This window comes from Vidua macroura, chromosome 27 (assembly GCF_024509145.1).
Source record: "Vidua macroura isolate BioBank_ID:100142 chromosome 27, ASM2450914v1, whole genome shotgun sequence".
In the NCBI taxonomy this organism is placed as follows: Eukaryota; Metazoa; Chordata; class Aves; order Passeriformes; family Viduidae; genus Vidua; species Vidua macroura.
The window spans coordinates 1,830,840-1,856,950 of record NC_071597.1 but is presented as its reverse complement, the minus strand read 5'-3'; the positions used below and the strand labels follow the sequence as shown (position 1 = coordinate 1,856,950).

Genomic DNA, 26,111 nt, shown 5'->3' with positions numbered 1-26,111 from the left:
GTCCAGGTGGTGAGCTGCAGCCCTGAGGAGAGGCAGGGTCAGGGCTGTGTTTCTGAATCCCACCCTGTGCCGGGAGCAGTCCTTCCCCCGCTGCAGGAGAGGACAGGAAGGTCTGTCTCCTCCTTCTGAGGGTCTCGGGCTCGGACCCCACATTTTACCAGACATTGGGATTTTGGATCCAGCTCTGTTGGCAAGGTTTTGGGTCGTGTTGTGCCACCAGGTGCTGTCTGGCTACACAGTGCAGGGGGGCACGGCCAGAACTGGTGGCACTTCTGTCCTTTCAAACACTTTGCACTCCCAGAACAGTTGTTTCACGAGCAAAGTGACCTCTGGGCTCCAAGTGCTTGGGAATGAGGGTCTTGGGTTAAATTCTGCAAGCCTGGCAGGGGACTCTGCCTGTCCTGGGGGTGGCACTGCCTGTCCTGGGGGTGACACTGCCTGTCCTGGGGGTGACACTGCCTGTGCTGGGGGTGACACTGCCTGGCTTCAGACCTTGCAGAGCCACAACAAACGTTCCCTGTGTGCTGTGCATGACATTTTGTGTGAGCAGATACCTCGGTGGCTCTGAATGTTCCCCTTTGGCATGGGGGGAGGCTTTGAGCTGGCTCCTCTGCATCCTGTGAAATGGCAGCCTGCTTCTCCATGGCCTTTCCAGGCGTTTCCCACCGTGGCTGGCGATTTACTGGCTTTGTGCCACCATCCAGGGGGGCTCTGGAGCCTGGGCAGGGCTCATGGTCATGAGACAGCAGCACATGAGCACAGTGTCCTTTTTGGGGGGGCTCAACCCTCCTGCCCACTTAGCACAAGACATGGGTTTTTCTTCCCACCCCCACAAACCCTGTTCTCCAGGGATTTTAGAAGGAAACCTTGTTTACTGGAAAATAGTTAAATTATTTGTTTGTTCTTTTTAAATCCAGCTTTTACAAGTTGTTTTTCCCCCCCTCTCTGCTTCTCTGTTTGTTGTTGTTGCTGAAAGAGTAAGAACAGCTGAATTTGGGACAATCCCTTGCTCTTTGCAGGGGAGAATGTCTGGATGCTCTGCTGGGATTCTGTAGACACGAGGCTGCTCCCAGCAGAATGGTTGCAGCTGGAGCAGAAGGGGCTGATCCCAGATGTTTGATTTTAGGCTGGTCAGAAATAGGTTTGGAGCCTGCTCTCCAAGCAGATTCCAGACCCCCAGCCTGGGCAAGCAGAGGAACACGGGGCACACGGCAGGGGCAGCCAGGCCACGTCCCTGCCTGTGCTCCTGCATGGCCTGAGCGCTCCTCCTGTGGCTGCATCACCGAGTGCTGCTCTGGCAAAGCCTGGTCTGGCAGAGCTGGGTCCTGATTTGTGGGATTAGTTGATGTCAGCTTGGAAAATCCTGCTGGAGGCACAGGCCAGCCTGTGGTGCTTCTCATGCTGGAGAGCCAGGGCACTGCAGGGAGCTCTCCTGGCAGGAGCAGCCTGGGGTTGGAACGCTGGGATGGAGGCGAGGTGCCTGCTCAGCTCCGGGGATGGTGCCACCAGGAGTGTCTGTGCCCAGGGAGGTGGCACTGCTGGGGGCTCTCGTGGTGCCTCTCACAGGGCTGTGCTTCACACAGGCTCCGACCTGTGGGTTGTCACCTGCATTTACACCTGTGGGGGTTGTAAAGCCACTCCAGGGTGTGTGGGGAAGGAGCAGGGATTGTCTTCACCCTGGCGCTGTCTGGAAGAGCTGCTCGGGTGCCTGAGGTGGCTCCAGGGCAGCTCCATACACAGCCAGTGGGGAAAACAATCCCTGAGTGGAGCCAGCTTCGTGAGCGCAGGGATCAGCGGGGAGGGAAGGCTTTGGGGCTGCAGGGTGTGGCTAGCAGTGGTTCCATGTGGCCCCAGCCCTTCCCAGCCCCACTCCCACCCACCAGGGACTCCTTGGGAATGTGCCACAGGACTGGGGTGGGGCTGCATCCCTGGGGTGGGGCCTGGGGCTGCATCCCTGGAGTGGGGCTGCATCCCTGTGATGGGGCTGCACCCCTGGGACTGCATCCATGGGGCTGCATCCCTGGGGTGGGGCTGCATCCCTGGGGCTGCATCCCTGGGGTGGGGCTGCACCCCTGGGGCTGCATCCCTGGGGTGGGGCTGCACCCCTGGGGCTGCATCCCTGGGATGGGGCTGCACCCCTGGGGCTGCATCCATGGGGCTGCATCCCTGGGATGGGGCTGCATCCCTGGCAGCATTGGCTTTCTCTTGGCAGCTGTGGAGGGAGTGTGAGCCCTGTGCAGAGCAGAGCTGGGTGTCCTCTCCCAGTGCTGGACACGCAGCTCCTGCTCCCCAGCCTGGCCAGTGGCGCCTGTTTGCCCAAGGCCAGGTGTGCCTGGCCCAGAAGGGGGCTGTGGTGCCTGGCTCCACGGAGCTGGAGCCGGGCAGGCGTTTTTCTCTCAGCTCCACCCCTCCTCATTCCCCTGGCTCTGCAGGAGCTGTCTCTGAGCCCTGGTGGTGCCTCAGCCCTGCCTCCCAGCGGGTTTGCTGCCCAGCGAGTTCCCCGTTTTGTTCAGTGCAAGGATCCAGGCTGAGCTGGCTTTTTGGCTGGTGTCTGTGGCCTGGTACCCAGGGCTGCACCACTACCCAGGCCTGCCCAGTCTCGAGCTATAACCTGCCCACCTCCATCTTCCCTTTCCAGGCCAGGAACAGAGAAATCTGTGCAGCAAGCCAGAGATTTTCCTTTTTACTGCTGGCACTGGAAGGCAGGTTCCTGGTTTTAGGGATATAACACATGGTCAAGCTGCAGATGGTCATGTTGTTTCTCACGCTCTTTTCTGGCTACTAAAGGTGCAGATAATTAATAAGAAGCTGGACTTTAGCAGCGTTCAATCCAAGTGTGGCTCAAAGGATAATATCAAACACATCCCGGGCGGAGGCAGTGTGAGTACCTTCACACTTTCAATGCTCTATCATAGTTCTTATAATAAGTGGCATGTTGTGTACACTAAACTGCCAATGCTATCTGCAGCGACCCTGCCATCAGATAGCTATTGGTGACGTGCAATGACTCTTTTCTGGCTACCAAAGGTGCAGATAATTAATAAGAAGCTGGACTTTAGCAGCGTTCAATCCAGGTGTGGCTCAAAGGATAATATCAAACACATCCCGGGCGGAGGCAGTGTGAGTACCTTCACACTTTGAATGCACTGTAATAATCCTGATTTTAGTGGCATGTTGTTACACTAATCACCAATGCTATCTGCAGCCACCCTGCTGTCACATAGCCATTGGGGACGTGCTGTCATTTAACCCCGTTAACCCAAAAGTGAACCCTAACAAGTCCTGGACATGCCTGACATGGACAGAACTAACTGCCCCGTGTCCAAACCACGTGTGTAACAAACCATCCCAGTGACTCCAGGGTTCTGCGCTGCCTGCAAGGCTCAAAGGTCTGCAGGATGGGGCCTCAGGCACACGGTGATGCAGGAGATGGGTAGATTTATGAGCAGACCCAGTCCTCATTGCTCAATGTGCTGCTAAATTGGACATGATCCTGCCCAACATGTGAACGTGCCCGTTCCCATCAGGCAAGTATGATCCATGCAAATATTAAGTTTCTCCTTGCTAACGAATGTGTCCGGCAGCGCCCACGGAGGCTGAGCCTGAAGGATTGTTGAGTTAATTGATTTGAGCACTGGCATTTCCAGCTGTTCCCACATAAATACCAGGCTCAGCTTTCAGTTACTGTGCCAGAAACCTGGAGAAACTCCACAGAGGTTGGTGGATTTACAGCTGGAGACAGTTTGGGCCCAGGAAAGATGCTGGGCTGAGGAAGGCACATCCCTGAGACCCCAGACAGTGTCACTGGGGTTTGAGGGGCCTGGTCTGAGATGTTCCCCATGGATTTTCCTTGATCTCTGTGGATGCCCTCCCTGAGAAACTGAGCCTTGCAGAAGGCTTGGCAGGTGAACACAGGGACACAGCTGGCTTTGCAACCTCTGGCTTAAATTTGGTGTCACTCTGCAGTGACTTCACAGGCCAGAGGAGCTGCTCTGCAGAGCTCAGACCCCTGTGAAGCTGTTCCATGGTTGTTCCTCTTCCTTACCCTGGGCTCCTGCCCTGCCTGGGCTGCCCGGGGTGTGGTGGACCAGGAGCTGGGGTTGGCCACCAGTCCTCCATGCTGTGGCTGGTGATGAGCTCGTCCCTTCCTCACAGAGCTCACACCGTGGGCCTTTGCAGCTGCACTGGGTTAAGAACTACCTGAATTTTCATCTGGGGGGTGGTGATCCCTCCCCAGGCCTTGCCAGAACTGAAAACCCCATGAGCTCTGCCTGGCTGCAGCAGCTCTGGGAGCAAAGCCTGGCAGGGGCAGAGTGTCAGGCTGTCCTGGGGGCTGGGCTGGGCCTGGGGCTCCCTTGGGAGAGGGGCAACAAGAGACCCCAGGGCTTCAGTGACCTTTGGGACTTAAACCCCACTGCAGCAGCTCCCTCCTGCCCAGCCATCCCTGCTTCCAGAGGGAGCTGCCACTCCCTGGGGTTGGTGCCTGGATTCTGAAGCCTGTGGATGCTCTGACCAGGGGATGCCTTAGGCAGGAGGTGGCCTTGGCATTGCTGATGCTGAGGGGTGGGATCCCCAGGTCTCTGGCACTGCTTTCCCAGGAAAACAGCTCTGTTCCCCTTTTCCTTTCTTGCTAAAATGGGGAGGATCCTTCTCTGCTCCCCAGCAGGATGGGAAGGGATGACAGAGCCCTGTCTGTCAAAAAAGGGACTGGGAATGAGAGCAGGGAGTTCCAATTGCTGACTGCTTGTTCTGGAAACGGGAGGACTTTCAGTCCCAGGTCTCAGTGGTGCCTGAACTGCTGAGAGACCCTTCAGGGTCACAGCTGGGATTAGAAAGGCACCAGCTGCCCTTTTTGGGTCTGTTTCCCACTTTCCAACCAAATCCAGCTCCTCTCCTGCCCAAGTGCTTTAAACATGTGACCTTTCCCAACGCTGTCTCCACGTCTGTGTCCACGGTGTGCTCCCAGACCCTGAGGGGTTGCTTTTCTCCCTCTCTGTCTCCTGTCAAATGTGCCTTTTGGTCTGTGTGAGCAGCAGAGACAAGGCAGGTCAGCAGGGCTCTGTGCCTGGGGCTGTTCCTCCTTTCCCTGGCTCCAGGGTGGGGTGAGGGTTGTTTCTCTGTGACAATCACTGAGCGTGTTGGGGCCAAGGTGAGGAGTGAAGGATGCACCTTCCCCTGGGGCTTTTGGGTCAGCCCCAGGTGCTCAGATGGGGGGGCAGAGGCTGCAGTGGATCCTTGGTGCTGCTGGGAGGATTCAGCTCCTCTGCACAGCTCCCTTTGGTGCTGGCACATCCTCCTGGGACTGGTGAGAGCATCACACCTGCTCTGGCGCTTGGGGGAAACTCGGAGAGCAGCAGATGCTCCCCGGGGAGCCCAGGGGGGAGCCAGAGCCAGCCTCGAGGCGTGGATGGTGCCACTTCTCCTGCACAGCCCCACTGACTCTGGCAGAGGCAGTCTGTGGGTGCTGGGAGTCCCAAACCAGGCTCCGGGGTACCCTGTGGGGCTCTGGGGATGTTTTCTCCCCCTTGTCTGCTGCTCCTGCCGTAGCTGCCGTGTGTGTGCCTGCTCCGAGGCTCCTCCCTGGTGTGTGGCTGCTGTCGCAGCACTGCAGCCCCCTGGTGTCCCCGTGTGTGTCCCTGTCCCCGGTGTCTGTGCCCCAGAGCCGGCCCCACGCGCTCTGGGGACGTGGGGGGGGATCCGTGGAGTTGCTGGAGGCCACCTTCAGAGACATCATGGGCAAAGCACATCAAAACAGAGCCTAAATGTCACAAAATTCTCTTGTGGTTCAATAGTTTATAATTGCCATTTTAATTTCTATGATGTCAACTCCAGATATTTAGATTTTGCTTTGTTTTTTTTTTTTTTTTTCTTTAACCCTTATTTCTGTTACAGCATTTTTCAGAAATGCATATTTTTGGTCACTCTTTTGAAATTTCTGTGCACATTGATCATTTCTGTTCTTTCAGTTTTTGTGGACATAAGCTTTATGTTTTACACCAGAAAAGGTATTTATTTTTTACGTTTTCTCTCTGGTATATTTCCTCCTTTTGGATGATATGTATGCAAATCTTAATTAATTACCACTCCACTTTCTCTCTCACTCGAGCACTTTAAAATTGCCTCTGCTCCCCACTCTGTGGAGAGGTGATCTCGTGCATGCTGACATGATAAGAGGCTCCTGCACATGGGCATTAATGATCTCCCATTTCTGATGGCAGTTTCTTTGGTGTCATTAATCCTCCTGGGGCTGGAGCTGTCCTTTCCCTCCAATCCAGCTCAGGTGCTGCTGTGTGTTGTGCTCCCCCTCCCCACCTGCCCGTGCTGGCCACCAGCTCATCCCCTTCTCCTCTCGACAGGTGCAAATCGTTTACAAGCCAGTCGACCTGAGCCACGTGACATCCAAATGTGGTTCCCTGGGCAACATCCACCACAAACCAGGTACCCCTCAGGCTCACGGGGGTGTGGAGAGGGGCAGGGGGTGAGGGCAGGCAGTGACTGGAGCACCCCAGTGAGCCCTGGAGTGCTGGGTGCTGTTCCCAGCTCCCGACCCACCTCTCACTCTTCTCTTCCAGGTGGTGGCCAGGTGGAGGTGAAATCTGAGAAACTGGACTTCAAAGATAAGGTGCAGTCGAAAATCGGGTCCCTAGATAACATCAGCCACGTCCCTGGAGGAGGCAATAAAAAGGTAAAGGGGATTTGGGGACAGGCGTGTCCTGCTGTGGGTGTGAGCGTGAGGGGACAGAGCTGTGGCACAGCTGCCAGGATGTCCCTGTGCCCCTCCTCTGTGGCCTGTGGCCACCTGAGTACGAGCCAGTGACAGCCTCTGCTGTGGTTTCCTGCTCTTTCTGCTGCCTCTCAAGTGTTTTGTGTCTCAAACCCTTCCCAGTCCTGTGCTGTGCTGCTGCTGTGCCACAGAGCTGGCAGCTGGGCACCTGCAGAGGTGTTGGATCCCCAGTGAAAGTGGAGCATTAAAGGCTCAGCTTTATTTAGAACAGGTGACTTTGCAGCAAACTGGCCCTTCAGAAGGTGATTTCTCCTTCCTGACCGAGGGCTCTGAGAAGGGATGGGAGTGTTTGGGGGGATTTAAATGGAAAGACAAAAGGCACTCGGGTCAGGGAGGTGAGCTGGGGCTGAGCTGTTCCCACCAAGGCTTTGATGGTGACTTCAGTGAGTCTTGGCCAAGTAAAACAGCTCCACTGCTGGGCTTCAAGGCCACCAGGTCCCCAGCAGGCAGGGGGGTGAGAACATCAGGTAAGCACAGAGCTGAGACTCCGGCCTGGCGACACGCAGGGCTCAGCTTCCCCAGGGAAAAGCGGGTTTTATCTTGCTTGTTTTTGCAGCACTTTTGTCTCAGTGGGAGGGGAAGGTTCTGTTTCAGCTCCTGTATTTTGGCACTTTGTTCTTGGCCACATGTTCTCTGTGCAGCTCCAGCTCTCACCTCCAGCTGGCCTCTGACTGTGGGACCGCTTGACTTCCTTACCCTTCTCTCTGCCGTGCATCAGCCTCCCCTGTGCTTCACTGAGCCTTTTGCCATCGGTTTTGTGATTCCAGTGATGGCTCTGTCACATCCTGGCACATTCACTGGGCCATAGTTTGAAGAACTTGTCCTCTGCGGGGGAGTTTCTCTGCAAGGCTTTGACCCAGCAGTGGCATCACCACCTCAGCCTTCCTCAGGTGGCTGCCACTCCCCTGCCTAAACCCAGCCTGGAGGAGGTTGTGGGTGTAACTGAGTCCAGGTGCAGCTCTGCTGCCCCTTTCCCGTGTCCCCCAAGCCCCCTCCTTGCTCTGTGACACACAGATCCACATTGGGACTCACAGTCCACAGCTCTTTATGCTGAGCTCTGGTTCCTGTGCTGGGTGTGCTGTGGAGAGCTGGGTGCTCCATGCTCTGCCCAAGTCCCTGTGCTCTCCCATGCTGTTCCTGGAGAGTTTTCCTCCCTGGCTCCAAAGGCAGCCACTCTTCTTTCTATGAGTCAGTGAATGGCCCTGTTTTTCAGATCTTTTCTCCCCGGTTTTCTATTTCTTTTCTATATTTTTTGTCTTTTTCCTTCTGGCTGACATTTCTTGCATCATGGTTTTTGTTGCTGATGCATTTTTTGCCCCCCACTGCCCTGGGCGGGTTTCTTCACCTGTAGAGAGAGAAAGGCAAGGAAGACAAGACCTGGACCCCGAGCCCAGACCCCGCTGGGCTCCAGGCCCTGGTGCTGGAGCCACTCACCCCCACGGAGAGCCAGCCCCCAGCCTTGCACTCGGCTGGGGAGGGCACCTGTAAGTAGCAAAGCAGATCCAGTTCACCGGGAGAGGGGTTTGGCTCCTGGGAGCAGCTCCGTGGGCTAAGGGGAAGCTTCATGTGCCGTGTCCCCCCATAATCTCTGCCAGGGGAGTGGGAGCAGCCCAGGTTGTGCCCTCTGCGTTTCTGGGACCCAGGACCTCGCCTGGGGAGGATTTGGCAGCATCCAGATGCTCAGGTCCTGCTGTCCCCTCTGGTGCCTGGGACGTGGCCAGGCCTGGGGCACTGGGGACACTGGTTCACTGCTCTGAGCTCTGCTCCCAGCGGCCGTGCCCGGGTCTGGCAGAGCCCCCCGTCCCCCGGCCATGCCCCTGACCGCCCTCCCCTCCCTCACAGATTGAGACTCACAAGCTGACCTTCCGCGAGAACGCCAAAGCCAAGACCGACCACGGCGCCGAAATCGTCTACAAGTCCCCGACCATCTCCGGAGATGCCTCCCCGCGCCGCCTTAGCAACGTCTCCTCCACCGGCAGCATCAACCTGGTGGACTCCCCCCAGCTGGCCACGCTAGCCGACGAGGTGTCCGCCTCGCTGGCCAAGCAGGGCTTGTGATCGCGGCACGGCGGCCACCAGGAGAGAAGACAAGGAAAGGAAACGAAAAAGAAAAGAAACAAAAATAATAATCTGGCCTTCTTCCTCTGTTCCTTTTACAGCTGCTTCCCCGTCCCTAACTGGTTAATGATTTAACCTGCTTTTACTGTTCATTCAGCTCTAGCTCCAGGACTTCAAAATCAGTGACACTATGAGGTACAAAACCTCCTCTCCCCCTGCTCCTCGGAGCGCACAGCCCGTCCCGTCCCCGTCCCCGCGCTCCTGCCGCGTCCCTCGCTGTCCCTGCCCGGGGCCACCCGGCAAGGCGGGGAGGGGGCCCGAGGGGCGGCCACAGCACGACGCTGCCCCGAGCACCCCACACCAGCACAGGGCAGCGGGTGGCCCTCCCGGGAAGGGGCTGTGACCTCGCCCAGCTCGTGTCCTGCCGCTGGCCGGGCTGGCCCGCGGGCCGGCCGCGTCCTGGGTGCGCAGCCAGGGCTGCGGGGAGGTGCCCTCCCTCCCCGCGTTAAATTTGCCTGCTGATTTGGAAGAAACCTTTTGTTTTTATTTCCGAAAGCCGAGATGTGTATGAAGATAACGGCCAGGTACCCCCTAACCCGCTCTCAGCTCCGGCAGCTGGAGTTCCGGCGACGCCGGGTGCCCGCTCCGAGGGGCCCCGGGCGGCCGTTCCCCTCTCCGTGGCTGTGCTGGAACCGCTGAGTGGATGAGTAGAGGCTTTCCCCCCATTCCTTTGGCAGCCCCTCGTGTCGTAGAGTAGATTTGTCTGTATATGCTTGGACCGTGCCAGGGTGATTGTTTTCATAAACGAGCATGTGTTTAAAAAAAAATAAATGCTGTAAGTAGTTTTGAGCTGCCCCGCGCCGGCTCCGCCGCAGCCCAGCCGGGGGGCCCGGGGAGCTCGGTGGGCTCCGGGCCGTGCCCAGCCCCGGTGCCGCAGGAGCAGCCCGGCACCGCATGTCTGCCGGGGGGCCGGGCGGCGCCCCGGAGCTCGGAGGAGGGGCACTCACAGCTCCAGGGCTGCGATGGCTCCTGGATTTGGGTGCAGCTTGTGACATTTTTGGGTTGTTCTTTTTCTTTCCCTGCAAGGTCAGCTCAGCGATGGCGGAGGTGGCAGCTCCATGGCTCTGCTGTGCCGGTGGCAGCGGTGAGACCCCGGCAGGACGCGGGGGAGGCGGCAGCAGCTCCCCCAGCCCGGGGCCGGTGGCTGCTCCCTGGCACTGAAGCCCCTTTCCGGGCGCTCCCCGGTGTGAGTTGGCAGCATCTCACCCCTCACACAGCACTGACCACCCCAGCACCACTCGGGGACAGGAGCCAGTCGAGTTATTGCTTTGGCTGCTTTTGTTCCTGTGGCTCCCTGGGGAGCACGAGGGGGTCCCAGGGCTGTCCCCACCTGCCCCTTCCCTCTACAACCAAAGAGGCCGAGATGCCACCAGTGCAGCTGCGTGTGTCCTCCTGCCCTGTCTCCCCCAGGGGCCCCAGCCAAGCTCTGGGGGTTCAGCTGGAGGTGGGAGGGCAGAGGGGCCCCAGTGGGGCTGCAGCCCCGGGCTGTGCTGCAGGGAAAGCCGTGCTTTCCCAGCAAGGGCTGGAATCCTGGTCTGACAGGGCTGGCGGGGGGTCAGGGCCCCTGGTTGTCCTTGGGGTGGTGGCTGGGTGCCACCAAGGCTGTCAGAGCAGCTGTTCCTGGGCAGAGCAGCAATTTTTCCCTGGACAGGACCTGCTCCCATCCCACGGGAGCTGTGAACCCGCTGTCACCGCTGTCCCTCTGTGGGGCTGGGCTGCCGCAGGCCTGGCTGTGGATGGAGATGGTCTGGGGGGGTCCAACCCTTCTCTCTGCAGCCCCGGGAGCTGCTTTATTGCTGGGGAGAGGCTGGTCCAGCACCACCATCATGTCCAGCTTGTCACTCGCTCCGTTCACTTGACTCCATGATTGTAAGGCTCTGTGCTCCGTCCCTGACTCTGTAGCGCTGCAGGAGCCGCCGCGCTTTTTGTCCTTTGTAGAACGAGCAAGTTGGGAGAACCCTCAAAGCATCACCTCCTTACCCCTTGTGGGCTGCAGGACGGGGTAGCTGAGCTCGCCCGTCCTGTGCCACCCCTGTCCCCTCCGTGCAGCCCAAGGGACACCAGCACCCGGGGCTGGGATGTCCCTGGTGTGCTCCGAGCTCCAGTGAGCAGCCCCTTCCTACTCTTGAGTGTCCTCAGCCCCGGCCCTCGTCCCCCCTGGGGGCTGTGGGGTGCCAGGACAGCCCTTTCCATCCCCCACGTCACCCGCTGTCCCCTCCAGCAGCCCGAGCCACGTCCCCTGCCCCAACCCTGTGTTCAGACCCAGGCCTGAGGGTCCGGTGAGCGGCCGGACAACCTGACCCCCGGCTTTTCCTTTACTCCACACACATCTTTGGTCTGAAAAGGGTTAAAACCGGCACTGATTAAAAAAAAAAAAAAAAAAAAAAAAAAAATTAATTCGTATTTCTGCACTCCAAAAGATTCTGCGTGTTAGCAAAGGTCGGTGCCAGCCTGTGTGGTGTTGGCAGCCCCGTGCCCCCCGCGCTGCGCCGGGGAGGGGAGGGAAGGTTTGATCTCAGTGTATCATTCTAGCTTAGCTTCTGTCTGTGGGTGTCCATAGTGTATCGTGTGTTTAACAACTGGTTTACACTGTTGCCGTAAAAGTGAATTTGGAAATAAAGTCATTACTACGATAATGATAATTGGCACCTCTTTTGCATGGGGGGACGTGGGGTGGGGGATCCATCCGCAGAGTCATGGACTGGGGCAGCTCAGAGGGGCAGGGATTGGTTTGCAGTTTTTCTGTTACTTTTTAAGCTCCCACACTTCTGCCTGAGGCACAGAGGGGTGCAGGAGGGGTGCCCCTGCCTGCTGGAGCCAGGAAGCACACAGCAGTCCCTGGATGAGATCCAGCAGCACCCAGTTAACCCCAGAAATATAAAATAAAATAACTCCCAGCCCGGGGGTTCCTCCTCTTGCTGACGGTAACTGCTGGGAAATAACATCACACAGGAAAAAAGAGGCCTCTGAAACGTGGGAGGGAAGCAATTGATCTGAGTGCACTGAGGGCCCCTTCCCTGTCCCAGCCCAGCGTTTCACACTCATCAAATGGAATATTACGTTTTAATTTTTTTTTTAATCTTTTCTTCTTTTTTTTTTTTTTATAAGCACATTTGTGCTTTGCCAACAGAATCAAGACATTAACAAAGATCAGCTTCTCGGAAGAAAAGCATTTCTATATAACAAGGACATTACACAGCTCAAAGCAGGAAAAGAAAATATTTACAAAATACAAGGTGGGTTTTTTTTTTTTTTGTGTGTGTGGTTTTTATAATGCTAAAAGGGTTATTCAGAATTTTCAACCTTATAAATAGAAAAGCACTTCTGCAGAGGGATATGGTAGCGCCGTTGTTTGTTGGGTTTTTGTTTGAAAGAAACGATGACGGATCCTTTAAACTAGAACAGAACCAAAACCACGAGATCATGTTGAAAATTGTGAAAACCCCGACCATGAAGCAGTTCAGCGACTATTTCTTTACGATTACAAAATGGAAAAAAAAAAAAAAAAAAAAAAAAAAAGTCCTTTGTATTTTTTTTTTCCCGTTTTTTTTTTTTTTTGGTGATGTGATTATACATAAGACAGGCACAATGCTAGCAACAGGACAGGGCCCAGGAGCCACACCGTCGGGACCGGGAAGCGTTACGATGGGGACGGTGTGCGGGGTCCGGGATCACTGCGGGTGCGGGACGGGGAGGAACAACAAACTGGGCTTCAAACTCAAATACCTGTCAGGAGGGGGCACGGCGGGCGCCCCGAAATGAAACGGAACCGACACCGGAGCTGGGACGGTGCGGAGTGGAGCGAAAGCTGTGGTGACCCCAGGCGGGATTGGGATGACCCTGATCCCCCAGGAGCTGCCTCCTGCCTCCATCCTTCCCCTCTCTGGCCCCCCCTTGTCTGACACAAACCCACCTGCGGGACCCCCCGGCCCTGGCCCGGCGGCTCCCCCGACTGCCCGACCCCACAGCCAGGGCAGAGCTCCAGCACCGGCCACAGCCCAGCTCCAGCTGAACAGCCTCAGCCCAAAGGGCATCCAAGTGCTCCGGGAATTCTGCTCCTGCTGAAAGCATCGGGGACTCTTCCCCTCCCTGCCCTCGCCGCACACCAGGTGTGCACAAGGTGCTTCCCAACTCCTGCCACGCCGAGCTGAGTGTGGAGCAGCCACAAGGTCCCTCCTTTCCCCCTGCCGGGAATGCAGCCAGAGCCACGGCTGCTCCAAACCAGGGGAGAAGGAAGGGAGAGGTGTCCCCAGGGGCAGAGCGAGGATCAGGGAGGGACAGAATCCCCCCCTTTGGATACCTGGAACTACAACCTGGGGCAGGAAAATTGCAGGAGGGTGAAGTGCAGGTGGGCACTCTGCAGGTGAGGACAGCCAGACAGTGAAGGTTGCAATCCCAAGACATCACTTTTCACCACTAATTTCACTCCACTAAAACCTTTCAGGGTGGGGGGAGTGGGTTAAGAGAAAACGACACCCTTTTGGTGGGAAAAACTATCCCCGAAATCTGCTAGTCAGCTAAATCCTGTGCTCTAGTTTTATACACCTAAAGGAGGGAGGAAAGGGGAGGGGGTCTGGTGGGCTGCTCCCCTCCCGAGGCTTCACTCCGCTGGGAGGAATTTGGGGGCTCATTCATGTGACGAGGAAACATGGAGAAGGAAAAAAAAAAAGAAAAAAAAAAGGAAAAAAAAAAAAAAAAAAAAAAGAAAACAAAAAACAGTTTCTAAACTCCTTAAATTCACTAAAAACTGTGAAAATTCCCGGCAGGATGTTTGAATATCAAACGCAGATTTTGGAAGCTTTAATGCCAAGAGTTAGTTCTGTGTGTTGGTTTGCTCATGTCTCCCCGTGTGTCTCTATCTGTGCGCTGGCCGCAGGACTGCGGAGCAGGAGGAGGAGGAGGAGGAGGAGGAAGAGGAAGAGGAGGAGGAAGAGGAGGAGGAGGGAGGGGCCAGCGGGGTTCGGCTCTTGAGGCTGGGCAGGCTGGGCGAAGCCGAAGTGCCATCGCATTCCCGGGAGGATTTACTGCCCGACGTGCGGCGGGTGCAGCGCGAGAGCCGGTCCTGGGGGTCGGGCTGGTCCTCGCACTCCGTCCGGGGGTCGTAGGAGAGCGGGAAGGTGCGGCGCTCCCAGGGCTGCACGGCCTGGGGAAGAGAGCTCAGTCACGGGAAATCCCTGCCAAAGTCTTCTGTCCTCGCTGCCCGCACGGATCCGGAGCTCAGAGCTGCTCCCGGTGCAGAGCCCCGGGCTCGGAGCAGCGTCCGGGAAGCTTCAGCACACGTGGAGAGCACACGGAGCCAACGCTGGCAGCGCTTCCACCGCCCTGATCCCACCCGGGCCGGAGCTCCAGCACCACCCGCAGGCAGCTTCCAGCCACACCAGGGTCACCTGCAGTGCCACCCCTGTGTCCCCACACTGGCATCACCTGTGGTGCCACCCCTGTGTCCCCACACCAGGGTCACCTGCAGTGCCACTCCTGTGTCCCCACACTGGCATCACCTGCAGTGCCACCCCTGTGTCCCCACACCAGGGTCACCTGCAGTGCCACCCCTGTGTCCCCACACCAGGGTCACCTGCAGTGCCACGCCTGTCCCGGCCGCAGCCAGCACCCACCTGCTCGTCCAGGCCGGCCTCGGGCGTGGAGCAACGCGTGTCCTCGCTGGACAGGAGCCGCAGGGAGTCCCGGGACAGAGGGGTCAGGGGGGCACAGAGCAGTTCGGGGCTGATGGGGCTGCGTGGTGAGTGGGTGTGGGACAGCTCCAAGTGGGAGTGGTAGTTGCCCACCTCAGGGGATGCTGGCTGGGGAGTCGAGGGGTTCCCCAGCTGGGGGGTCGTCCGTCCGTCTGTTGATCTGTAGGACCTGAGACAGGAGCAGGTTTGAGAGCCCAGCCACGTTCCCCCACTGCTGCCTGATCCTTCCCCAGGATCCTTTTGCCCTGACGGGAACATGAGTAGGGAATGCCACAGCCCAGAGACAAATCCAGCCAGGCCCATCCCTGTCCCATTTCCACTGTGTGGATGCATCACTGATGCTGCTCTCCTGAGGTTCTGTGTCCCACACATCTCCTACACTCCCAGTGCTGTACAAACACCAAGATGAAAAGCTCCCTAGGGAGTCAAGACACTTCCAAGTGTTTCCCCCTCCTCACACCAGGTGACCCCTGGCAGCAGCTGAGGGACTGAGTGCAGGGAATCAGCAATGCTGGAAATGCAGCAATTTCAGCAGCTGGGAGTGGCAGGAGCACAGTGAAACCCCGAGACCTCAGATTTCAACCAGGAATCAGCAAAGTCTGAGCCCCAACAGAGTTCAGATAAAAACCCACAGGCTGCAAGCAGAGAAACGTAACTGAGTTCCCAAATCCACGTGCAACTCCCCAAGATGAACTGCTACAGCAAGTGGCCATCAAGGACTTTAGATGTAAGAAATGGGCTAAAGAAGGAGCACTGGGAACTGCAGCTGCAGAGGAAAAAGGGCAGCAGCAGCATCAGGGGGCTTTGACACAGGCCAGGTTTGCAGCTGCAGAAGCTCCTGCAGGAACCCCCACAATGGCAGGCACCGAAACCAAGGCAGCGTCAAGGGCAGGGACAGAGCTGTGGCTCAGCAGCGGCTCTGCCCCAGAACAGAGTGACTCCAGGCATGCAAACCCTCAGTGGTGGAACTGAGAAGAGCAAATCTCTTCTTGTGCAGGTTTATGATGAGATCAACAGCTGGAAACAGTGGTGGTTTTAGACACCCACTGATAAAGACACAGCAGAAAGGGAACTGAGTGTCCAGTGACAGTGTCCCTGCTCCTGCAGAAATGTTGCCATTGCAAGCCCTGGGCCTTCTCCTGGACTCCTGGGCTGGCACAGCATCTCCCACGCTTCTGGAGCAGTGGAAATGCTTGAGAAAGCAGATGGTGCAGCTGTCTCCAGCCAAACTGGGCTGTAGCTTCACCCCCACCTAAGCAAGGCTGTGCCCCGCTCCCACATGGGCTCCTCAAGCTGGATGACGCCAAACTTTCCAACACCAGCACCAGCTTCCAACCATTTGTATGGATCCCCACGTGCTCCCTGGAGCACCCCAGTGCTGGGAATGTGGCCCTGTGGGCAGGGCTGTACCTGCTGCCCCGGCGCTGCGGGGGGACACTCGTGCTCCAGAGCCACCGCGCCCGCTCCATCTCCTCGCACTTCCCGTGCCGAGCAGCGAAGGCCGAATCTGACAAGTCCTCAACCTGGACAGGGAAGGGCAGAGGGCTTGGTCAGAGCTTTCTTCTTTAAAACAACCATCTTTGTACAGTTTTGCCAGCACTCGTTGCAGTGAGAATTGAAATGTTTTTCATTGAACTGTAGAATGTCCTGAGTGGGGAGGGACCCACAGGGATCATCCAGTGCAGCTCCTGGCCCTGCACAGACACCCCAACAATCCCACCCTGTGCCTGAGAGCTTGTCCAAACGCTCCTGGAGCTCTGACAGCCCTGCAAAGGAACCAACCCTAGCTGTTGCTTCCCTGCTGAGGTCTCTGCCTCTGTTCCCTCCACAGACACCGTTCATTTACCACTCATCCCACATTAACTGGGAAATAAAATCCTTCTTACCTCCTCGTTGTCCTCCTCAGGGTTGGCTTTCAGAGCACTGATATCAACTTCACGCCAGCTGCAACACAACCACCATGGGTATCACTCAGGGCACAGCTAGAACCTGCTGCACATCCCCCTCCCCTCCCGACACCGGCTTTTGGGAAAGGGGAAATTCCACCCTGCCATGAGGAGCAATACTCTTGGGCTCACTTTGAAGCACCAGACCTCCTCGGTGGTCTGGTAGCACAGCTGGAGCTTCCCAAGGGCAGAGGAAGCCGAGCAGAGGCTGCTGCATTTCTGCCTCTTCCTCCCACAGGCTCCCTCCTGCCCTGCTCTGAAATGGGCCAGGGAAGAGCACAGATGATCAGGAAGAAGACAAAGGGAAGTTGGGAAGAGGCAGAACTGCAAGGTTAACCCAGCCCAGGCACCTGCAGAACTGGGAAACCACTGGGACCTTTGACTTAGCAGCAAGACAAGGAGACAACCAGGACTGACTTTAAATTGAGCAGACACTGAGCTGAGCAGTTGGCTTTGATGGCCAAGGGCCCCTCAGAGAAAATACTCCCTAACTTAGCCAGTCTCCAGCAATGGTATGATCAGTTTTCCAATCTTTCCCTTATTCCCAAGGAAGAAGCAAAGCACCTTGCTTTCCCTCTGGGGCTGGGGCAGTACCTGGGGGTGAGGATCTCCTTGTACTGCAGCTTCTCCACGCGGGTCGTGGCAGCCACAGACATGGGGATGACGATGTTGTTTATGTCAAAGGAGCTCTCACCCCTCCTCCTCCTCGGCTGCTGCAACAGGGAGAACCACGTGAGAAAGGGCTGTGGGGTCTGGCATGTGGGAAAGTCATGGGAGGAAGTCATTGATGGAAAGAGGACAGAATGGCCGTGTCTGACCTACGGACACTTCAGAGCCAACATCAATTTGCATCAGACCAGAGTTCCCCTACTGCTTGCTCCAAGTCCTCTTCTCAACCCAAAATCTACTGCCCCAGCAGCAAGGAAACCCAAATCCCAAGGTGTGGCTGCCCAGAGCGAGGATTGACCCTTTGGTTGGGGAGCCCACACAGACCCGCAGCTGCCTGGGACGCTTGAACACAGGAGCTCCACCCCTGAGCCCAGAGTGTGGAGCCCAGGGCCTGGAATCCTCTTGCTGGGGGAGGGAAACCTCTTCATTTTGCATTTCTGAACAAGCTTGTGGAAGCACAGCAGGAAAAGCAGCAAGAGAAAACCAGGGTGGGTGTGTAGAGCCAAGGAAAGGCCTCCTTGAGGTGTCAGAGCTGCTGAGACAAGCTGTCCTCTCCTCCAAACCACCAAGCACACTCAAGCTGAACCACCACTGGGTTCTTCTGACACCATGACGTCACAGCTGGTGATGGAACAACTGAATTCTGCAGTGAAGGAACCCAGTGGGGACCCAGAACCCCGTGGCAACAAGCCTGGAGCAGGGGGCTCAAGGAGTCCTGCTCTGCTGTTCTGGGTCACATCCAGCTCAGGCTTTGGCCCAAACCACCAAATGGGGGGGGGGCAGACAGAAGCCAAATTCTTCACTGGGACACCTGTGAGCTCAGGAGAATTCAGTCTTTCACTGAAGGGCTCATGCTAAGGTGGAAGGATGGATGGTGTCTGGTGGAGGAGCTGTGCCATCGCCCTGTCCCGGAGCACAGTGGGAGGGAGTTTTGGTTCTGCTCACTCACACAGCTTATGAAGGTCCCACACCCTGCCACCCTCGAGCACTGTGGCAGTCTGAGTTTGTCTCAGGAGATGGTCAGAGCTCAGTGACTGCTGGAGATTGTGCACAGGTGGAAGATCTCCACCACTGTGCCCCGGCCCTGTGACCCCAAGGCCATTCACAGCCCGGTGACACCGAGGCCACGAGAGGAGCTGTCCCAGTGGAACTGGGACACTGCTGGGGCTCAGCCCTTCTCCTGGCTGCCCCACACTGCTTCAGAGAGCAAAATCTGGATGTGGACCAAAGCCAAGGGACTGCTGGGAACGGGAACATTCCCCAGCAGTTGCTGAGCTGATGGTGAACCTGGAATTGCAGCTGCCTGTCTCTGCACAGCCAACATACCCAACACCCACCCAGCAACCCCAGCAGCAGCTGAACCAATGGGTCCAGCGTGGCCAGAGAAACACTGAGCATCTCCCAGCCCAAAATCCGTGTACCAGCTGAGCCCCCAGGACGGGGGGAGCCCAGAACCCCTCGGAAGGCAGCAGATACTCACGGCGGTGCCGGAGGCGCCTTGGGAAGCGGAGCTGGCGGGAGCGGAGCCCTCGGAGGAGGTGGAGAGCTGCCGAGCTATGGGGCTGTGAGGGGTGGGGGTCACAGCTGCTGACAGGTAGCTCGGGCCACCGACGTCCGTGTGATGCTTCAACACTGCGCAGGGAGGGGGGAGAAAATAAACAACAACATTAGCAAAAAAAAACCCAGCCCACCCAAGGGTGTGGCGGTGGAGAGGAAAGGACCATGTGCACCGGTGGAGCTGTGCTGAGGAGCACTTTGCAGGAAAGAGAAGCACCTTCCGAGGGGGCTGCCCTGGGGAAGAAGCAGTTTAGAGCACACGAGGCGTTGCTGTGCTGGCGGCTGGGCCCGAAGCAGTGCGTGCCCCCTTCTCTGGGGCAGAGAGGCTGGGGATGCAGCAAAGCCCAAGCTCCCCCCGAGACACCTGCCCCTGGGGGCCTACCTTCACTCCTCTCAGATGAGCAGTCTCGCAATCGCTTTTTGTCAAAGGCAGGAGGCTGGGCAGAGCGCTCTGGCGCTCTCTCGGCCTTGGACACGGCCGAAAAATCGTCTAAAGGCGGCCTGTGTGCCTTGTCTGCTTGGGCTTTTTGATGGGAGCGCTCTGAGGAGGGGAACAGAGAAAGAGCTATGAAATGCCTGTTTTCACCTCTCTTTCTGCTGGCACAGGAGACTCGGGCAGAGTTTTCCAGCTGCACAAACTGTCCCCAGCACAGAGGTGCTGGGGAGGTGTGCTCAGACCTGTGGCACTGCTGTGGGCATGGCTGACACCGAGCACGGGAAGGTCCCTACAAACCTGAGCTGCACCTGCACACACCTTGACTGCAGCCCTGCCATAGCCCTGCCTCACCCCTGGGAGCAGGACTTGAAGGGCATCCTCCTCCTCCTCCTCCTCCTCCTGCCTACCAGCCGGGGCAGGGGCAGCACTTACTGGCCGCGGTGAAGAAGGAGTTGACCAGCTTGTGGCGGTCCTTGCGCGCGGGGTCAGCCAGGCTGGGGGGCACGGGGGCTCTGTGCTTCAGCGACAGCTTCTTGGGAGCTTTAGTCTTCTCGTAGGGCTTGTTCTGCCACTGGGATTTCAACATGCTCTGGAAGTGCAGGCTCGTCGGCACATCTGCAGGAGGTACAGAACACAGAATCCAAATTAATCATGCAACACGGAGCTGTGGTCCCATCACCCTGCCCCAGTGCCCCCAGTAAGAACAGCCCTTGATGAACATGCAAGCGCTGGCAGGAGAACGAAGTTTTCTCTGTCAGAAAACTCCTATGTCTTCACCTCTGTAGGTATCTCATGTGGTGCTACCTCAGATGTGACTTCCAAGAATCTGAGGTATCTCAGCACCAAATCTGGGCTGGAAGAGAGAAACTGAGCCTAAATCCTCAATCTCAAGTCAAGCCAGAAGCCAACCAGGCACTGCAGCATGTTAATCTGCCTGATGTGGCACTTCAACCACGAGAAGTTGTGTGTGACCACACCTGAGAGGCCCCAAGGGCAGGAGGAACTCCTGGCTGGAAGCTGAACTCCTGTCCAGTATTTCCCTCCCAATTTCAGGGACTGGAAAGCCCCAGCAGATCCAGGCAGGCAAAGAGGATGGAGCTGGCAGAGCATGGGCTGGAGGTGGTGGGGACTTGGCTCTCTGGAAAAAGCCAGGACAGCTTCATTCCAGGTACCTTGGTGGTTAAAGCTCTCCCCCAGCCCCATGCTAAGGAAGGGCAGTCACAGGGTGATGGCAGTTCTTTGGCCATCACATGTCCCAAAAAACAGAGAGGGGCCAGGCCAGTCCTTCAGGGATGCTGCCATCCCCTGGAGTGGTCAGACTTGGGGGAAAATGGCCTCTGCTCTCTGCTCATCTTTTGCTTTCTCCTCCCAGTTCATGTCCCACACCATGTGTGGAAGGAGGGGACAGGTTGAAGGGAGGGGGAGGACGCCAGGACAAAACGCTGTCAGCAGGAAGTGAGTTCTCTGCTGGTTTGGCACTGCCCTGCTGGCAGCAGTGACACCATCCCTCCTCCCCCTGCTCCTCGGGAAGCAGTGCAGGGCTCCCAGGGACCGGCAGATGGCAACCACAGTGAGCACAGCGCTCATCCTCCCTCCAAGGTTATTACATCATCCAAAAATTCCCAGCGAGAAATCAAACCAGAAAAAAAAAAAAACACCCAAAAACCCCACACCACCCTGAAAGGAAGGGGACAAAGGGGACAAAGCTCTGGCAGAGCACAAGCACAGGGGTTAAAGGCTCGCTGGCTGTGTCCTGCTTGCCAGGGGAATAAGTGAATAAATGATCTTTTCCTCCTGCAGTGCCTGGCAGTTTTGCCCTTGGCAAACTGCTCTGGAGATCCCGGCTGGCACCGAGGCGGCTCAAAGTGAAAGTCAGCACATGCTCACAGCTGTGCCCTGGAATCCTCAGCGAGCCCTGCCCATGCACCAGCCCCAGCAGCAGCCTGGATTCATGCTCACAGGTGTGCACAGAGACACCTCCGTGCACACCAACTGCACCAGGGGCAGCAATTTCCCCACCTGAACATGTTACCTGGCTTTTCTCTGCGATAGGAATCACCCCCATCCCAAAAACCAACCCTAGCCAACTGCTTTAAGCATTAGTGAATAAATAAAGTTCACCAGTACTGGAAAATGGGTATTCCTGCACAGGTGTTTTAAGCTTTACACGAATTAGTTTTAAATCCAATGTTTTTTAATCCCATGCAGCCAGAACTCATCTTCTACCCTGTGAGGCAGCTGCAGGGAGCCCTGAAAATGGGAAGAATATGGGATAATTTGTCTGGTGCCTCTGCTGCAGTAGCACCCAACAGGTTGTCTCCCCATTTCCCAGGATATTTGATTTAGCACTACAGAGGATCACAAGTGCTGTGAAATCAGAAAATAAATTCCTGCTTCAGGAGTTCATTAAGTTCCTTGAGCACTCCTGATCAGAGTTGTGTCTTTGGGAGGGGAGGGATCTAGCTAAAAATAATACCAATTTACTATTTTAGTGTGGTTTAAATATAGTGCTAATGAAAGAGGCCACACTAATTGCTCCCAGACACTCCCTGCATTTCCTACTGTCACATGAAGTTTGTGAAAAGCTGGAATTTAAACCCAAGCACACACATTAACCCAGTGACTTATCCCAGACCAACCACTTGATGCCTCCATGGGGAGCCAGGCCACACACCTTCCTCCCAGCACGAGAATCCCAGAATGGCCTGGGCAGGGACACCTTCCACTATCCCAGCTCACTCCAAGCCCCATCCAGCCTGGCCTTGGACACTTCCAAGGATGGGGCAGCCACAATTTTACACCTCAAGCAGCCATGAACTCCCACCAAGGGAAGGAACCACTTCCCAACTCTCCTGATAAAAGCACCAGTTGAAGAAGACTTTGGAAAGCATGCTTCCCTTGGGAAAAGTCCCTGCACATGGAATTTGTAAATAGCCCACAGTCAGGGCTGGTTAATTATTCCTCTCTTAATGATGATTAACCCTGAAGCTGTAACACAGGAAATTGAGTGTCCTAACGGGAACATCCCTTCTTGCTGTGCCCACTGAACTGTGGAAGATCATTTTCAATCCCTCACGAGGTCAAAAGGATTTCCTGTTACAAACCAATCCACAAATCATTTTATACAGATGGACAAACTCATGGAAGCAAATATTTCTCAAGTGGCTTAGAGCCCCAAAGACCCCAGAGCCAGGTCCCAGGAAGGACTCCCAGGCACTGCTTGGCTTCCCCACTGTGAGGCTGCAGGTCGAGATTCCCACAACACAGCAGAGCCCAGGTGTAACACTTTCCCACACCCTCCTGCTCCAGAGTCAAGGCTCTGATCTCAAAAACACCTGCAGATGAACAGGTTTGGTTGTACCCAAGCAGATCTGCACCTCCCTTGGCAGCCAGGGGCACCTCCAAGCACCCCCTGCAAGCCCCAGGAGCCAGCAGGACCCGTGCTCACCATCTGGGAATGACAGGACAGGATGGATGCAGGAGTCCAGCTGGGAGAGGCGCTCCAGCAGAGGGGCATCGTACTGGATCTCCAGCGTGGTGGAGCTGCGGGTGCCACACAGGGCACAGGAGGGGTTCACATCACAGCTGCAGCGTGCCAGGCTGCCACGGTGGGCCTGGGGGGGACACAGGGGACACGTCACAGCCAGCCAGGAAAACATCCAAAAAGCAGCTTTATTTTGTTATGTTCCTTGTCTATATATACAAAAATACATGCTATAGATGTATATAAAATATCTAAAATCAAACCTGTATTTTACATATTATAGCTACATTTTATTATCAATTAATATATGATAAAGTCAATTTATTTCTATATAATTTATTATATTAAATAGTTGTTATGTGATATTCATAAATATTGTTATAAAATTATATTTATTGTGCATAATATAGACGTATAGTATATTCAATGTTAATTATATATAATATATAATTTAATGTATATATTTATACACATCCCCCCTCTTTTGTCTCTGCCTTGTACAGAACCTGTTTATTTAGTCTGGCCTCACAAGAGGATGTTTTCACTTTGCATAAACACAACTGAAAAGTACAACTTACCAGCAGAGACAGTTTAACAGCTGCTAAATTTGACTAAAAGTGTTTAATTTTATCTAGTTTGAAACCTCATTTATAAAAACCATGAGGCAGCACAATTCTGCTGTCAGAGAAGGGGCAAAGAAGCCGTTTTTAGTTTCAGTGGGTCAGAGCCATCATTATATGCCAGGAGCTGACACTTGCAGGGACATCTACAGAGTGACAAAGGTGGTTCTCAACCTTGTTCCTTAATCCAGGACAGAGTCACAATTCACAGATTTATAGACTTGATACAGACTTCATTTGTGTGAAACCACTGCATGCAGACACACAACTGCATATAAACCCCATGCAGAGAAAACAACCCCTGATTCCCCACCAAAATGGGAGAATGGCTCAAACTGGATCCTGCAGAAGCCTGTTCTGAGCCAGAATTATTCAAATAATTTCCATGAATGACTCGAAGGATGGGAGAGAATATCCACAGCAAATAACACTACACTGAGGGAAGGGCTGCTTGAAGCAAAGAGCTGGAAACCCACTCGTGGTTACAAGTTAAGAGAAATTATCTAAAATAAATCAAATGCAATTCACTGAGGACAAATGCAAGAAGCAAATGCAGTGCCCAGAGAAGAGGAGGAAAAGGTAACTGAGCAATTATGTTGCTACCTCTGGAAGTTCTGCCCAGAGGATGTGGAGGTTGTGATGGATCCAAAAATGAGCATGAATCAGCAGTGCTGTACCACTGCTGGGAACTAATTAATTAATAAAAAGTAGTAAAGAGTAAGCCCACAGGGCTTTCTAACCAGGATGGCTGTGCAAGGGGAGAGGCAATCCTGCCACTCTGCCCATGTGTGAGCTGAAGGGCTGCCCCCAGTTTTGGGCACAAATTCCCATAAACGTGTGCACCGAATTGTGAGGAAAACAATAAAAACATTACAAGATCAAAAGCTCCACAATGCACGTGCAAAGTTCAATCCACAGCCACTTAGTGCTGGGCAGGGGAGTGGAGGCAACTGGACATGGAATTTCTGGAGCACGACTCGGCCATGACTCAGCTGTCTCTGGAATGACTGGAGGAGGGCTCAGAAATCCCCTGCTCTCTGGTACTTTCATCCCTGGAACTGCTCTTCTGAACCATCTCTGATTACCAAATGTATTTGATGACAACAACAAAAATCCAGCACAGAATTTACAGCCAATTCTTCAGGCACTGAGTGCACAAGGCAGCATCCACCACGAGAAAGTTCAGCAACTTCCAAATCACTGAAGATCTTGCAAGTAATCACTGCAGAGCTCTCCCAGAAATACTCCAGATAAAACTGCAGATAAGTGATCAGTTAAAGCTGACTCAGCTGAGGAAGAATCTATTTTGCTCAGAAAAATGCTGCTTTTGGAGCTTCTCTTTAAAACATCCGCAGAGTGAAAACCCCCCAGCCCTTGTGGGAAAGTTAGACTTGAAACACTTGGTCTCAAAGGTAAGTGGATTTCTGCCATTATGGTTCTGCATGCACAAATAAAGACCCTTATTTCCTTCATTTCTCACAATTTTCCCTGCAACTGACAGTTTATGGTATTCCTAAGAGAAAATAAAAAGAATTAAACATGGCCCTTCCTCATACAGGCAATAAACTGCATTTCCATTGAATGAATTCTGCATTAGGGAGAGGAGTATAAAAAATAGTAATAAAGAAAACAAAACAGGAAGAGACAGGGCATTCATCCCACGTATGCCTGGGCCAACAGCTGTGCTTTTGCTTTGAGCAGCAGCAGTGAGTGCCTGGGGCTTTGCTAATTCCTGTCTCAGAGTTAAGGTTTCCTGATACTTGACTTCTCAGGGCTTCTTTCTCCTGCTCAGACTGTGCCACACTGACCTACCTGGCCTTGAGTTCACCTCAGGTTGGCTGGCTTAAGAAAACTCACGAGTTCAGCATCTTCCCTCCTCAGTGACAGCTAAGAAAAATCTTCCAACCCATTCCAACCTTCTCCTTCCTTTCTCCTTTGTTTTTCCATCAGCCTTTACAGCCCTGCTGTGCTGCTCTTCCTTCCCGTTGTTTTTTTTTTTTTTTTTTTTTTTTTTTTTTTCCATCTTTACAAGCAAAATAAGAGCAGAAAACAGCCAACTCACCTTTTTGGAAAGGGGCATGATGGTGCTGGGTCGGACGAGCCGCCGCTTCTTGCAGCTGAGGACGGGGCGGGTGCGAGCGGCCACGCACGTCCCGTCCGCGGGGACCAGGGACAGGCGCTGCTTCTTGTGGAGGAGCTCCTCAGCTTCCTGGCCATCTCCCTGAGCGTGTTCTGCCAGGCCAGGCTGCAGACTGCCCCAGAAGAGAGGAGAACAAGAAAACCCCAGTTATTCCTGCAGTACTTCCAGCAGGCTCGTGGTTTGCACCTGAGCAAACACTCCAAGCTGAGTTTAAAGCTCTGCAGTTCATGGCACAAGAGGTTTTATTAAACCAACTCCACTTTTTGCTTTCACTTCAGTCACCTTCTACTCTCCCACGACTGAACCTTTGACAAAGTATCTCTGGAAGCTCTGAACAAAAAAACAGCACTGAAAGCCACAGAGCAAAAGCCACTCTAGATCTGAACAGCTTTAACCCTATAATTCAGCTTCCTCCAGAATGAGAGTTTGGGGAATCTTAAGACCAGTGGTTTTCATGAGTCTAAATGCCAGAGAACATATAATTTTATAGAAAAAATATTTAACCCTGATGTAAACTTGGCTCTGATGGATATTTGAGATCTCTACCTGTGCCAGCTCCCAGCAGTGACCTCAGAAAGGTGCAGAGTTAACATCAACCTCTCCTAGGCACAAAGGCTGCAGCAGCCCTGGCATCAATAGCCCGTGCCCCGAGCAGATCCCAGCGCAG

At 54.9% G+C, this 26,111-nt stretch overlaps 2 protein-coding genes across 29 annotated transcripts in view; one reads left to right on the top strand and one right to left on the bottom strand.

Moving 5' to 3' along the window:
* MAPT (microtubule associated protein tau) overlaps positions 1-11,538 on the top strand; it is a 42,569-nt gene extending 31,031 nt beyond the window's left edge. For 10 of the 23 annotated variants that reach the window (XM_054000036.1, XM_054000041.1, XM_054000040.1 and 7 more), the window contains 5 exons: positions 2,788-2,880; positions 3,028-3,120; positions 6,357-6,438; positions 6,573-6,685; positions 8,627-11,538. In XM_054000036.1, the coding sequence (XP_053856011.1) occupies positions 2,788-2,880; positions 3,028-3,120; positions 6,357-6,438; positions 6,573-6,685; positions 8,627-8,842 (597 nt within the window). In that variant the 3' untranslated portion in view covers positions 8,843-11,538. Of the gene's footprint in view, positions 1-2,787; positions 2,881-3,027; positions 3,121-6,356; positions 6,439-6,572; positions 6,686-8,135; positions 8,269-8,626 lie in introns of all 23 variants that reach the window. The other 13 variants (XM_054000048.1, XM_054000045.1, XM_054000047.1 and 10 more) reach the window with 4 other exon arrangements.
* Positions 11,539-13,687: 2,149 nt separating this feature from the next.
* Positions 13,688-26,111, bottom strand: part of KANSL1 (KAT8 regulatory NSL complex subunit 1) — a 76,204-nt gene continuing 63,780 nt past the window's right edge. For 3 of the 6 annotated variants that reach the window (XM_054000000.1, XM_053999999.1, XM_054000001.1), the window contains 10 exons: positions 25,367-25,556; positions 22,649-22,814; positions 19,633-19,815; positions 19,147-19,305; positions 18,688-18,839; positions 17,133-17,251; positions 16,479-16,536; positions 16,003-16,115; positions 14,515-14,761; positions 13,688-14,045 (listed from right to left, as the gene is read on the bottom strand). In XM_054000000.1, the coding sequence (XP_053855975.1) occupies positions 13,758-14,045; positions 14,515-14,761; positions 16,003-16,115; positions 16,479-16,536; positions 17,133-17,251; positions 18,688-18,839; positions 19,147-19,305; positions 19,633-19,815; positions 22,649-22,814; positions 25,367-25,556 (1,675 nt within the window). In that variant the 3' untranslated portion in view covers positions 13,688-13,757. The remainder of the gene's footprint in view (positions 14,046-14,514; positions 14,762-16,002; positions 16,116-16,478; positions 16,537-17,132; positions 17,252-18,687; positions 18,840-19,146; positions 19,306-19,632; positions 19,816-22,648; positions 22,815-25,366; positions 25,557-26,111) is intronic. The other 3 variants (XM_054000005.1, XM_054000002.1, XM_054000003.1) reach the window with 3 other exon arrangements.